We start from the raw sequence: 14300 nt of genomic DNA, 5'->3' as shown, positions 1-14300 counted from the left end.
AGTGCAGATGTCTGTAGGTGACATGATCTTGGGTGACAGATACAATAGAGAAACGATGCTGAATAGATAATACAAAATAAAAAACAATTCAGAGAACCTCTGGATGTGTAGATCTGTATCTCAGGTCAACCACTGTTGAGTTCAGTCCTGCCCAATTCATCTCTCAGAGGTGCAGCCTCCTCTGAAGGGAACTTTCATGTTGGGGGTGGTGGCTCATTCAGTGATGCCTCTGACAGACACATCTCCTGGTGATAAAATGTCCTAACACTCATGTCTCTGCTCATGCTCACAAAGGCCCTATACTGGGATAATCCACATCTGCTCTTACCCTGCCATGAGCCCCCAGACTCTCTGCTGTGTGGCCCTTTGTATTCTGATGGCGAGTGAGTCCTCAGAATATTGGGCATTCTCATGTGGGCTTCTGTCCTGATGGCTCCCTATATTTTCCTCATTCTGTTCCTCAATTCTGTCTTCTTTTACAGAGCACACAGATGCTCAGGTCACCCAGACACCCAGGCATGAGGTGAGAGAGATGGGACAAGCAGTTATTCTGAGATGTGAGCCAATTGCAGGCCACTACGACCTTTTCTGGTACAGACAGACTGTGGTACAGGGCCTGGAGCTGCTGATTTACTTTAGCTATCAGACTCCCATGAACAATGCAGGGATGCCCAAGGAACGATTCTCAGCTCAGATGCCTAACGCCTCAGTCTCCACTCTGAAGATCCAGCCCGCAGAACCCGGGGACTCCGCCATGTATCTCTGTGCCAGCAGCTCAGACACAGCGCTGCAGGATCCCCCCCTCCCTGTGCACAAACCCTGGTGCTTCCTCTTGCCTCTCCAGTTCCCAGTAGTTCTAAGTCTTCTCTGTTTCTTTCTCTCTGTAAGAAGCAAGTGGGTTTGAGGAATGACAGAGACAGAAAATGATAAGGTACCAACAGAGAAAATCTTGTGTAGAAAGTAATGTAGGAAATGAGTTTTGTGGATCCCTCACAAATTGTCTGCTGGTCACTGACACACATGCTAGATAAACCCTAATTACCCACGGTGCGGAGTTCCTGCCTGCCATCCCCATCTGAAGGGGGGGCTCCTGGTAATGGCCAAGTCTTCTGAACTGCTTAAGCCTCTCTATTCTCTTCTCACTGTAAGCTATGAACAGAGTTTCCTCCTCTGGTGTTTTCTCAATTATGAAAGAAATTTCTTCAGTGTGGTTGTGGACATTTCTTTGAATGCTAATTTCAACTTAGCATTTACATAGGAATCTTTCATTACACTCAAAGAGTGTCTCAAATATGGGTAATGCAGGCAGTTAACAGTTTAGATGCCAGCCGCCACTCCTGGAGTCTTGAGATCCATTTGTCTCCATCCTGCGGGGGAGAGCCCAGGGGGAGCTGAGGGCTTGTGTGGACTCAGGTTCTGATGAGGGCTCCTCCGCTGCCTGCTCTGGAACCATCTGTGTGGATCCACGGTGGGACATCTGCAGCACACAGGCCACCCAGTCTCACTTGTCTTCTTTCCTCTCTTATCAGGTCCTTAAGACCCAAACCTATATTTTTCTTCTGATTTGTGCCAGGAATTTCTACACAACATCTGCTGCCCATTCTGAATAGCTATAATTCCTGTCTTCTAGAGTCTTATTAATATACTGATGGTTTCTCAGCCTCTCTCAGGGCATCTTTGGCAACGGGTACAAAGATGCCTGTATTTGGAGTGCCCGAGGCCATTCAGGTTTACCTGATTTCTGCCTTGTAGCCCAATACCACTTGTCACGGTCCTATTTTCTGTCAGTTAAGGGCTCTGACTTCTGAGATGAAATGGCGCAGAATGAAATTCAGTTCCTTTTCCATGTACGTCAAGGGACATAATTTTTGTCTAGGTGTGGCTTTAGTACTTTCCTTGTTCTCCTGACTCTTCACTGCTGCTTCCAGATCATTCTCCCTCCTCCTCCAAAGCTCAGCTTCCTGACACGCATGACAGCAGACCATCACCCTTTATTGTGGTGGTTACTTCTTCACTATCAGATCTCTCCTCCCACTCATGCCTTCTGCCTGCTGCTAATCCAGTCGTTGTTCTTGAAGAGTTGACCATCCCATGGACGATTTATACATTGCCTTGGCTTCTCACTTTCTTGACCTCCTCACTTCTGAGAACTTTTTTTTTCCTTCAATTATTTTTTTCAGACTCACTTCCATGATTACAGACCATGCAAGGAGCAGCAAAGTTCCTTCCAACATTTTTATTTTAATCACCTATCCTCCTACCATTACCTCCCTTCTTTCCACCTCACTAATGCCAGGAACACTACAATTCTTCTATCTTTCTGATGTCTCAGCCCATGTAGCACACAATGTCTATACTCCCATGTTTTTAATTCTCACATTGTCTAAGCTCTTATATGATTCTCACTATGTCTTATTTCAAGACATATAATAGTTTCCATCTCACTCAGAGAAAAACCTAGAGCCTACACGAGCCTGTGAGGCCCTAGATCATTTCCCTCTCCTTTGTGTTTCTTGCCTCCTTTTTTATTCCTCTTTCCCTTGCTTATTTTTCCAACAGCCACACTGGCCTTCTGGCCATTCCTCAGGTATTCCAGGCCCACTTCTGCCTTAGGGCCTGTGCTCTGACTGTTCCCTTTGCCTGGAATGTTCTTCTCCAAAGTATCCCCTTTAAGGCTGCAAGAAGCTTGAATAATACCAGTAGTAACACAATAATTACTGAGGCTGATTTACCAAGCTTTGGTCATTCTTGGGCATGTAAGTACAAATTCAACAATGTCCCTTCCCAAAAATTGTAATACAGAAGTCTAATTGCTTCACATGTAGAAAGGACAGTCTTAATTTCCATGTGCTCGTGCTGAAAATGGGTGTTGCAGGCCCCCGTAGCTTAGGACTCAGAAGTGTGGATTGAATTCCAGGGGAGTGATTTAAGACCCAAGGGAATGGCCTCTGAAACCTGACCCCCAGGAGACTAAGCACCTCCTATCTCATCTTGACAAAGTCATTTCTAGTGATTCAGCCCCACTGGCCACCAGGAGACACTACAGTTCCACCACCATTCTGTGACTCTGTAGAGAAGCCGAGAGAACTGTCTAGTAGTGGAGGAAAAAGGAAAAGCTCAGGCTGGGTCCCTGAATTACAAACCCAATTTGTGGGCACTGAGCAAGTGTTGGAGAGAGAAGGGTGGAACCCAACGACTTCAGTTTTGTGCAGATAGGTTAAGATCAATAAGCATGGGATTGTAGCCAAGTTTGGGGTGGTCATTATGCAAAGGGGCCAGGAATACACATACAACTACTACCACTAGGTCCAAATTAACTTAATCTTTTTTTTTTTTAGTGCCAAAACATGAGCAGAGAAATAAAGGTGGACACAAGATTCCCATCCCCTTCCATCCTCCAACTCAAGTCTCATTAACCCACAGAGATGTGTGCTTAGGGAGAGCCTCGGTAGATTGCAAAGATTGTGGCCAATATACTAGAAGGAAAGGACCCTGCATCCTAACTCTTCACACATTCTTCAGGACAACAGGGCAGGTAGGGTACATCTCTGTTACAGTGTAATAATGGAAGCCCCTTCCTGATTGAAGAAGTAGCCTTGGTTGAGAGAGAGAGAGAGACAAAGAGATAGAGAGAATTGTGTTCCATTAGCTAATGCAGATCATTAGGGTACATCTCTGTTACAGTGTAATAATGGAAGCCCCTTCCTGATTGAAGAAGTAGCCTTTGTTGAGAGAGAGAGAGAGAGACAAAGAGGTAGAGAGAATTGTGTTCCATTAGCTAATGCAGATCACTGAGGAAGCTCTCCGCTAGTTATAGGAAAGGATGAAAAGATGAGCATACGAGGCCACCTGTCTAAACTCATGGGGTGCCTGTGAGCCTGCATAGGGTGTGGGGGAGCAGGAGCTGGTCTCGTACAACTATGCCCTGATGTAGGGAATCAAAACAGCGACTGTGTTTGTTAGGAACATCAGAAAAGCTGTTGGAAAGGGCTTTCCTCTAAATCCAGCCTGGTCCTGTCCCGCTGCTGTGGTGGGGAATTTTAAAGCTGGGCCCTGAGAAAGACAGCCTGAACTGTGCCCTGAGTCAGAGGGGCTCTCAACCTTCAGAAGCCCATAGTAGATTAATATCATCAGAAAAAATCACCAGGGCCTCAGTGACCCAACGTCTGGTTCTTTTTACCAGTAAGGATCAGAGCACTGAGGAAGGAGATACCCCACTCACGTGTTGAACTTGTTATATGATCACAGTCTCTGTTTCATGACTCTTGTATCCTAGAGGAGATTCATTCTGGATATATAAATAAAAACATCTCCATCCTGGAATACTATGTCCTGTCTCAAAGTGTGATTCTATGTGTTTGTGTTTTTATCTTCCTTCTGAAGCCCTGTATCCACCGGACGAGGGAGAGTGAGCACTGCTGATTCTCTGCCATTATGAGGGCTTCACTGCCATACGTTTCTCTCTGCCATCTTGACATACTTCCCAGTTTGGGGTGCTGGAAGAGTGTATCTCTGCAGCAACAGCGAAGACTCAGAGCTAGCAGGTTCCATCCTCTCTATGAACAGCAATCTTAATGTGGAGAAGTTAAGAACCTCCTATGTGGAGGAGATATGGAAATGCAGGAGGCACTGTGCCGTGGGCTGAGGAAACAGCAGCACAGAGCACTATCTCTGACCCTCACTGGGAATAAAATCTGCACACAGTCCCATCTGTTCCCAGGGCATCCACCTAGTCCACTTCATGATGAGCATGGCAGCCAGGTCCAGATGCTTCCAGGAGGGATCTGGGACAAAGCCCTAACTAAGCAATTAATTATTTTGATTTAGTGTGTCTCAGAAAGAGAAACTGCCAGTGTAAGGAATAAAGAAGCTTTTGAGATTTAAAAAGTTATTGATGTCCAGAATTTGAGGTGCTGATGGCACACCCAGGTGGAAACATCTAGCAGGCAGTCAGTACATGGTACATCAGAGAAGGGAGATTGGGAGATGCTGTCTGTGATGGTCACTGAAGCACTGGCACTATCAGAGGTAGCAGTGAATCTGTGAATGAGCCAACTGCACCCCAGAATAATTACGATTTATTTCGGCCAATCTTGTGCAAAGGACTAATGTTCAACTTTGGAAGGAGGTCCTCTGAGCAGTGACAGAGACAGTGATGTCACTGCCAGTCCACCCTCCACTTTGGGCTTGGAATCCCCAGCTCCTCTGCTCATGCCCTCAAGAACCTCATAAGGGTGAAGCCTCCTCCTGCCCCAACCTGCCATGGTCACCCGGCTCCTCTGCTGTGTGATTCTTTGTCTCCTGGGAGTAGGTGAGTTCTCAGAAATACAGAATCTTCACTTTTGAACATTGCCAGCTATGATTCCAATTGTCTTCCTATTCTCTCCCCAAATTCTGTTCCTTTCCACAGAGCCCATGGATGCTGAAGTCATCCAGACACCCAGGCATGAAGTGACGGAGACGGGACAAGCAGTTACTCTGAGATGTCAGCCAATTTCAGGACACACTGCCCTTTTCTGGTATAGACAGACTGTGGTGCAGGGCCTGGAGTTGCTGATTTACTTCAGCAACCAGGCTCCCATAGATGACAAAGGGATGCCCAAGGAACGATTCTCAGCTCAGATGCCTAACGCCTCAGTCTCCACTCTGAAGATCCAGCCCACAGAACCCAGGGACTCAGCACTCTACCTCTGTGCCAGCAGCTCAGCCACAGCGCTGCAGGATCCCCCCCTCCCTGTGCACAAACCCTGGTGCTTCCCCTTCTCCTTCAGCTCCCAGCAGTTCTCAGCAGCCCTTCTAGCCTCCTCCCCCATCACAGGAAGGACGTGGGCTTGATGTTCTATCTGTCCCCAGGCAAGGCAAGAACAGAATGTAATGAAATATCTCGTTAGGAGATTTTTCTAGAAAGGCAGTGTGAAGGCTGGTTCTTGGGGTTCCTCACAAATTTCTCATAGGGCGACTGAGTCCAAGATTGAGGGTGCATGTCACAATTTTCAAGTGATTGAGCTTAAAACTGTGCAGCCAATGTGCACGGATCATTTCCTCCCTTTTTGCTTTCATTATGGCTTCTCCACCATTTCTGTCTCTTCCACCTTAAAACTCCCAGAGTTTCTGATGTCCTACAACATCTAAGTGATACTCTGGCTCCTCAGTTTCTTCAGTTGCTCACTCCAGTGATCGTTGCCTCTGAGACATCTCAGATACTAACTTCCACTCTCATATTCTAGACTTGCAGTTACAAACAAACTGAACCACCTCTAAAACAGCTCTCTCAAACATCCTATTGTCTCCCACAATCTTCTTTTTTTCCATCTCTGCAATAATTCTTCAATCCCATTAGGACCTCTGATTGACTTCTTCTGCAAACATTGCACTGTGTATCACCTCCTCATACACTCAATTCCCTTCTTCTACTTAGATTTTGTGGTCTAAGACAATTGTGCAATTCTTACGCATACCTTGGATTCTCGTCTCTTTTTTCTCCATGTTTCTTACCTGGAAAATAAAATAGTGCCCACACTCTGCCCTTTGAATAGCACAGAAAATCTAAAATGTCCCTTACCTTTGTCAAGCAAGATTATAACCATGGAGTGTGTCTTAAAGTCTGTAAGGCCATTTATGCATAGGAAGCTGTATACTTTTCTTTTAGTAAAAGAACTTGTTTTTAAAATTGAGTTTGCTGGTTTCATCCACCAATTATAGTTATACTTTTGACAGTTATAAAAACGTAAAAAAAAATGTACCCAGAATGTATGATCCTATCTCATTTATGTGTGTGTGGCCTTCTCTTCGTATGTACAAAAACGTTAAAAGAAAGCCAAATAGTCTGTTCACTCGTAGAAATGATCAAGATAAAATGTCAAGGGCAAAATAATTTGCAAAATTAAGAAAAAACAAATCAGTAAAAGTCCCTTTTTAAGTTTATATACAGTTTTATATATTTGTGTAAGGAAGGAGAAAGTTGTAAAATATATGGTTATTTAGAGAGACAGAAGGAGTAGAGAAAGAGCAGAAAAAAAGATGATTAGCCTTGTGCTTGTCTATTGGTTTTGCTTTTTAAATTAGAAACACTCTTCACCATCAAAATTTAAAACACCACCACCACCAGCACCACCAATAACAGATAATCTAAACAGAAAAAGAAATTCTCTATGCAAAAGAAAAGAGAGGAAGCTTATAGGCAGAGTAATAAGGGAAAGTTAACATCATAATAACCTATAAGCTTTCAGACTAGATAAAGGCCTCACAGTTGGAGCTAGGATTTTAATGCTTATATGAAAGAAATTACACAAAGGAGCTAGAATTACACCTTTTGCATTAATCCTGAAGCCTCAGAATGTCCCTAGACTTCATGAACTAGAAATATTACAACCCAAAGACCTAGAAATGCCATTAGGAAACTGGATGTTTGGCCAGGCCTTCGGGTGACAGATAAAGTGAAATAGGTAGCAGAGGTAAATTGAAATTCCAGGCTGTGTTTCACATATGTGTGGAATGATATTTTACACTCCTCACGTGGAATGGAAACCAAAGAAATTGATGAAAAGGTTCATAACCATTGAAGTCCTTGGGGATCCCAACATTGAAAATTTCAACATGGTTCTGGAGTGAACTTCTACTTCCAATCAAGATGATAAACAGGAATCAGATTTAAGAAATCAGATTTAACCTCATGCTTGAAAGAGCAAAAAATAAGTAAGTAAGTAAGTAGGTAAGTAAGTAAGTAAGTAAATAAATAAAATAAAATAAAAGATAAAATATGTGAAACAACAGTTGTCAAGACATTGAAAATCAGGCAACAAAAGACAGGGATCCCTGAGAGATTGGAAACAACCAAGCTGAGCACTAGGACTATCCGACCTTAGCACCTAGAAGGGAGTTTCCAGGCTCTGGGCCAGGGAGAATTTAGTAATCTCACTGAGTTCAAAGTCCAAGTTGGGAATTCAAAGTCAAGATTTCACAAGGCAGGGAAATGGAAAGGTGATTGCCGCACAGAGAGAATTCTGGAGATCTTCATAGGGCCTCCCTTGACTCTCAGCTGCGTTCTGATAAGCACACATGCACACCTGTGAGAAAACTCCCTGAGGCTGGAGAAAGAACCACTCAACAAGATTTGAGGAAATGATGTCCAGCCACCAGAAGCTGAAATAGACAAGGAATGGATTCCCTCCTAGAGCCTCTAGGGGGAGCATGGTCCTGATGACAGCTTGATTTCAGTCCAGTGATAATGATTTTCGACTTTTCTGGAACTGCGAGAGAATGCATTTCTGCTGTTATAAGCCACCAACTTTGTGGTAATTTTTATAGCAGCCAGAGGAGATTAATATACCCCAGTATGTACAGTTAATCTGAAACTGGGCCAAGAAACTCATGTCCCTGTATTATTGTTTGCAAACTTTGCTCTCAAGTTTTTATCTAACACCCATCTTGAACTGCAATGAGAGGAAATGAGTTTGAGACTCAACTGTCCCCTGTCTGTGGCATGCCTTCCATGGGCCACTAAGAATCTCTAATCTTTCAAGATTTCATTCTAGCATTACCTCCTGTCCAAAGAATTTCAGGCATTGTTTTAAGTTCTTAGCATATATCAATAAAAAGTAAAAGAAGACAAAGACTCATGTCTTCTTGATGTTTAACTTTTATTCAGGGAGGGTGTCCAAAGAATTTCAGGCATTGTTTTAAGTTCTTAGCATATATCAATAAAAAGTAAAAGAATACAAAGACTCATGTCTTCTTGATGTTTAACTTTTATTCAGGGAGGGAGATACAGAAAACAAATAATAACTTTGAATAAATGAAGTATATAGTATGTTAGAAGGTGATACTTGTTATGGATAAAAGAAAAGGCAGACTAAGGTGAGAGGGATCAGGACTGCCTGAGCAAGGACCATTGAAACTAAAAATAAATTGTTCAGAGAAGGGCCTAAAGAGAAAGTGAATTTTGAGAAAGACATCAAGGAGATGGAATAGGAGACATGCAGGGATCTGGGGGAAGAGGATTGCAGGCAGAGGGAAGATCCAGTACAAAGTCCCTAAAGGATATTCAAGGACCAACGAGGAGGCCACCAACACTGAAAAATCAAGGAAGGGAGAGGTAGGAGTTTAGGTCAGAGAAGTAATGGGGTGTGGTGGATCACATAAGACCTTGAAGGCCGTAAGAGCTTTGCTTTCTTATTCTGAACAAAACTGGGAGCTAGTGGATGATTTGGAGCAGATGGGTGACATGACCTAGCATGTTCTAGTGAGCTCAGTTTGAGAGCTAGTGCGGAAGTAAGATGAAAGTGGGAGACCATTTAGGAGTGTATTGCCATAATCCAGGCAAAAGATGATGGTGGTTTGGCCCACAGTGTTAGCAGTGAAAGTGATGAAAAATAAATGAATTCTGGGTATATTTTAATTACAGAGCCAGTTGAATTTCCCAGTGGACTGGCTATAGGGTGGAATAAATAAAAAAGAGTCAGACAACTCTAAGGGTTTCAGCCAAATCAACTAGAAAGATGGTGGAGTGGAGTTAAGGCTAATTTTTTTATGTTTTGAGCATGCTGAGTTTGAGAGTAGTGGGGTCAAAAGCTTGACTGGAGTATGTTCAAGATGGTGGAGTGGAGTTAAGGCTAATTTTTTTATGTTTTGAGCATGCTGAGTTTGAGAGTGGTGGGGTCAAAAAGCGAAAATGGGAAAAGAGAATTTAGAGATAACAGATATTAATAATTAAACATAATAGAATAAAAGCAGTAGACACTTCAAGTTGAAATGCCCCAGTCTTTGGGGATGTGGTACATGAAAGACACTAGGGCCAGGCCAGATGGAGTAGGAGCCAGACTTTGGACTCAGGTGCTGTGAGTGGTGGCTTCTTTACGAACATACAAGAGGTTAATACCTAGTCAAGTGCATGAACAGGTCAATTTTAATTGATGTCAGTGCTCCTCCACCACCCCCTTGAGAGGCAACCCTCTTTGGAGAACACTTGCTCAGGCTACTATGCTCTCACTCCCCCAGAGGGAGCTCCGAGGTTGTGGACATTAGCCAATATGCTGATGTCACTGTAGGCCACACCTATCAGGGCCAAGAACACAAATTTGCTTTCATTTCTGCTCATGATCACAAGTTTCCTGACACCTGGAAAAGTGCTCATCTTTATCTGGGTCTTTGCCATGGTGCCCAGGCTTCTCAGCTTAGTGTCCCTTCATATTCTGGAAGCAAGTGAGTCATAATTTGAACATCTCTATGTTACCCTTTCCCAGTTCATGCTTGTCATGTATTCTCTTTTTGTCTTCTCCCACACAGCAACTGGAGTTGCTCAGTTCCCCAGACACAGGGTCATACAGAAGAATCAGACTGTGATTGTGAGATATGACCCAATTTCTGGACATGATTCTCTCTATTGGTACCAATGCACTGTCGGGAAAGAAATGGCATTTCTGATATACTTTCTGAAAGAGTGTGTATAAGATGAGTCAGGAATGGCCCTTGATTGAGTCCCAGCTGAAAGGACTGAAGGGACATATTCCACTCTGAAGATCCAGCCTGCAGAACTGGAGGACTTTGGAGTTTATTTCTGTGCCAGCAGCCAAGACACAGTGCTTCTGAACCATGCCGTTCCTGTGCAAAACCACATCCTCCTCCTCTCTCCTCTCAACCCACAGCAGCCCTGAACAGAATCCTGTTCCTGTGCCTCCTCCCCCAAGGGAGGGAAGAGAGGAAGAACCAGAATTAACTATTGAAACATGAGAGTTAACTGTAAATACGAGAGAATATTTGGATGGTAATATTTGTGATCTGGAGGATTTCTGAGGTTCCTTGCACAGAACTCAATCTATACATTTCTATTTTTTTTAAGTGTATGATACCCCAGTGTAAAGTACACTACCTTTCTCCTCTGAAATGTTTGTGACTCTGATTTGAAGCCAAGTCTTCATATCCCTTCTTATGGTTTAAAAAAATAGTCTTCCTGATGAAAATTAAAATTGTAAATAAAAATGCATTTACTACTGGCTTGTAGATTGCTCAACAGTGATGACAGTAGCGGTAGTAGTGGTGATGGTGGTGATTTATTTAGGTTACATTTGTCTAGCATATATAAATTTCCAAACACTTTCAAAAACATCATTTTGGCTTGAATAGCCAGGTCCACTATCAGAGATTAAAGCTAATATTCTTGTATACAGAAAGTTTGATTTTTTAACGTGAAAAATACCATTTTTAATATTTAAAACACAGTGTAGATGTGTGTCATTCAATCCAGAACATTTTTGGGGTCACTTCTAGTTGCTGCAATAGGGCTATGTAATTCTTAGTGAGGCTTACCAGTATCATACATTCTGTCTAATTCAACAGCTCTGTTTTAACGTACAGGATTCATATGTTCCCTTCTTGTTTTGGCTAGGTCTTTGTAAGAAATCCTGAAATACATTCTAATAATAATTTTTGTCTTCCCTAGTCTGATTGTTCTTAGCCCTCAAATCATCATTGAATTGATATCTTAAAATTCATCAGGCAAATGGATAGTGGGAAATTATTATAAATGGGTTTTGATTACTATTTTTCAAAGCCATTGAAAACCCATTTTTCTATTCTAATTGTCAAGATCCAATTTTTAGACAATCAGTACTCTATCTTTCTATGTGGCAATGTAATATGAATGGATATATTCAATTTCCATCATAGATACCACATACTCATATTTCACCTGTAACTTATCCATCACCTTCTCTAGAATGACAAGTGCAAAAAGAAATTGATTTCTAAAACAGAGTCACATTGGACATGAGTTTTTATCTAAAATCACAGCTAAGGAGATCATAACTAATGCTTTTAATTTTATTGTGTTATGTAACTCAAAGACGTAATAAGAAGCCAAATTATTGATTTATTCTTCCACTCCTTAGTCTCTCAATTACATCTGAAAATAGAGGCTACCAAACAAACCAAGCTCTCAATGGATGAATTGCCTTGATTCCAAAGTATTACAAGGGAAAGTTTAATTAAGTGCTCTGACATTTTGAACTAGGGACACCTAATGTTCTATCCTACAATGGACAGACCACTGTCCCCTTTATCGTTCTGGTAGCTCAGATATCTTTAAGTATGTATCATTTTTTAATACTGTTTATTTTATTTTTCTAGCTTTATTGGAGTATGATTGACATAAAAGTGAATATATTTAGGGTATACAAGGTGATGTTTTGATGTATGAATACATTGTGATATGATTACCACATTCAAATTAACTTATACATCACCTTACACAGCTACTATTTTCTTTTTTGTGATAAGAATGCTTATGAACTACTCTCTTCACAAATTTCAAGCATGCAATACATTATCATTAACTATAGTAACCATGCTGTATAAGAGACTTCCATGCCCACTCCAATCACCAATTGGAACCCACTAGGCATGACACCACATGATACTACACCCAGAATCAATTGAAGGAATTATCTAGGTATTTCTTTCAGAATCTCTAAGAAATTACGCATGTCTGGACTTAAGGGTCTACAGTCAGAAATATAGAACACATGATTAGATCAGACAGAATTGAAATCCTCTGGAAATTTCATCATGTCCATCACTCTCACTGTCCTGAAAAGGTGACTAGCAGTGGACTCAGCTGGGTACCACTGGGATGTGAGACAAAATGCATGAGGTGCTGTCCAAGTTGGCCACATGGAGGAGCCAGACCTCCCCTGTGAGGGTAGACAGAATTTACCAACTGATGTGCCACAAATGGACTGCAGGCATGCTGATACAGTGACCCCCTCATCCATGCAGGAAGTCAAGCAAGGCCCAGGCCAGAGGTGGCTTGGGGACAGCCACCTCCAGCCTCCAATAGCCGCCACCATGTATCAGACTGTGACTCCAAGTATGATTTTCTGTTTCTGTCATAATATGGCCCCAAATTTTCACATTTTTAAAAATTATTATCAGTTTTATCCAGTCTGGTATTTTGATTGAAAGTTCATTAAAACTATGTATAAATTTGAAAAGAATTGACACCTTTATAATAATGAGTCTTCTGTAAAGTTCCTGGACCACTAAAAAATAATGGATTACTACCATACACTTGAAAGGGATGATCCTTATTCTCCTCTTGATTAGGCCAGTGAAATGTGCAGATTCATGGCAGCTAGTCCAGAACTAGCTAATAATAGTCAACTTCTAATTTTCTCCTTTAGGACAAAAAAAAAAAAATGATATCCTGCCGGAGACCAGCTCCAGTCGAGTTGGGGGTCTTTGAAAGAGGGATGGAAAGGCGGACAGCCAAAGCAGCTAAAGCAGCTGAAGCAGCCTTTAGACTGAAAACAGCATTTTTATTTGTTACACAACATGGGGGAGTTAATGTGGGCATTTTAACTACATAAACCTTTAAAATTATTAAGCTAATAGTTAAACAGAAACTTTTCTTAAAATTACATCAGTTCTCATAAAATTAATAATCTACAAAGTTAAATAAAACTCAGTGGTCAGCCAATTCTTTCTGGTGATTATATCTGTTGTGGTTGATTAGTCCATGACTTGCTGTTCTTGACGTTCTTTACCATTGTGTTTCTTTTCTTCTTGTCCTCATATTAACCTTAAACTTATTACTACCAGCAAACAAAAATTATATGTCTGACTCAAAATTGAGACAGCAGTGATTGTGGTTTCAAAGTGTTAAACAAACCTTATATATATTTTTAACTTTGATTTAATGATTCTCATATTTCTATAGGCATGGACCTATTGTTTATTAAGAAAAGGAATAAAGGATATTTGAACAGCTTTATCATGCTTGTACTTAATATAACGGCTGTGTGGCCCAATGTAAAGTGTCAAAGTACACAGCACCATCCTTCACAAAACCAGGTGCATTCTAAATTCCATCTATAATCTTTATTTTTAGGAGGGAAAGTTGTGCATCATATGTTTTTGTCCCAATATCTTACTAAGATGTTTTCTTTTAACTTAGGACACCAATGAGTAACAGGGTTTTTACACATTCTTTCTCATAAACTTAATTCTTTTTATAGTATCTTTTTCCATTAATTCCAACCATTCTCTTACCATTAATATAATCCCCTGTAAATGACGTTTTCCAACTTAAGTCATATTTAGGACGTCCCTTAGGAGGGTACCAAATTTTTCCTTTTTCCATTTTTTAATCTATATAACCATTTACCTAGATGGTGGGAAGAAGATGGGGATTTCTGTTGTTTATTAATTTCTTTGGTAAAAACAATTGCTCATGGCTATTCATAAGGTGTTTTTAAAACATCCATTGGTGTAATAAATAGACTCAAAAGGGACAATTTGGAATTGTC

The 14300-nt window shown here is 41.4% G+C and overlaps 2 gene segments (V, D, J or C); both read left to right on the top strand.

Annotated features, from left to right (window-relative positions):
- The first annotated feature begins 283 nt into the window (after positions 1 to 283).
- On the top strand, positions 284 to 904 carry LOC103587328. The segment is given in 2 exon segments: positions 284 to 383; positions 483 to 904. Coding segments are annotated over 2 exon segments (471 nt in total).
- Positions 905 to 5262: 4358 nt separating this feature from the next.
- LOC103587327 lies at positions 5263 to 5835 on the top strand. The segment is given in 2 exon segments: positions 5263 to 5311; positions 5411 to 5835. Coding segments are annotated over 2 exon segments (474 nt in total).
- The last annotated feature ends 8465 nt before the right edge of the window (positions 5836 to 14300 follow it).

This window comes from Galeopterus variegatus, unplaced genomic scaffold (assembly GCF_000696425.1).
Source record: "Galeopterus variegatus unplaced genomic scaffold, G_variegatus-3.0.2 Scaffold443, whole genome shotgun sequence".
In the NCBI taxonomy this organism is placed as follows: Eukaryota; Metazoa; Chordata; class Mammalia; order Dermoptera; family Cynocephalidae; genus Galeopterus; species Galeopterus variegatus.
This window is presented reverse-complemented; position numbering and strand designations above follow the sequence as displayed.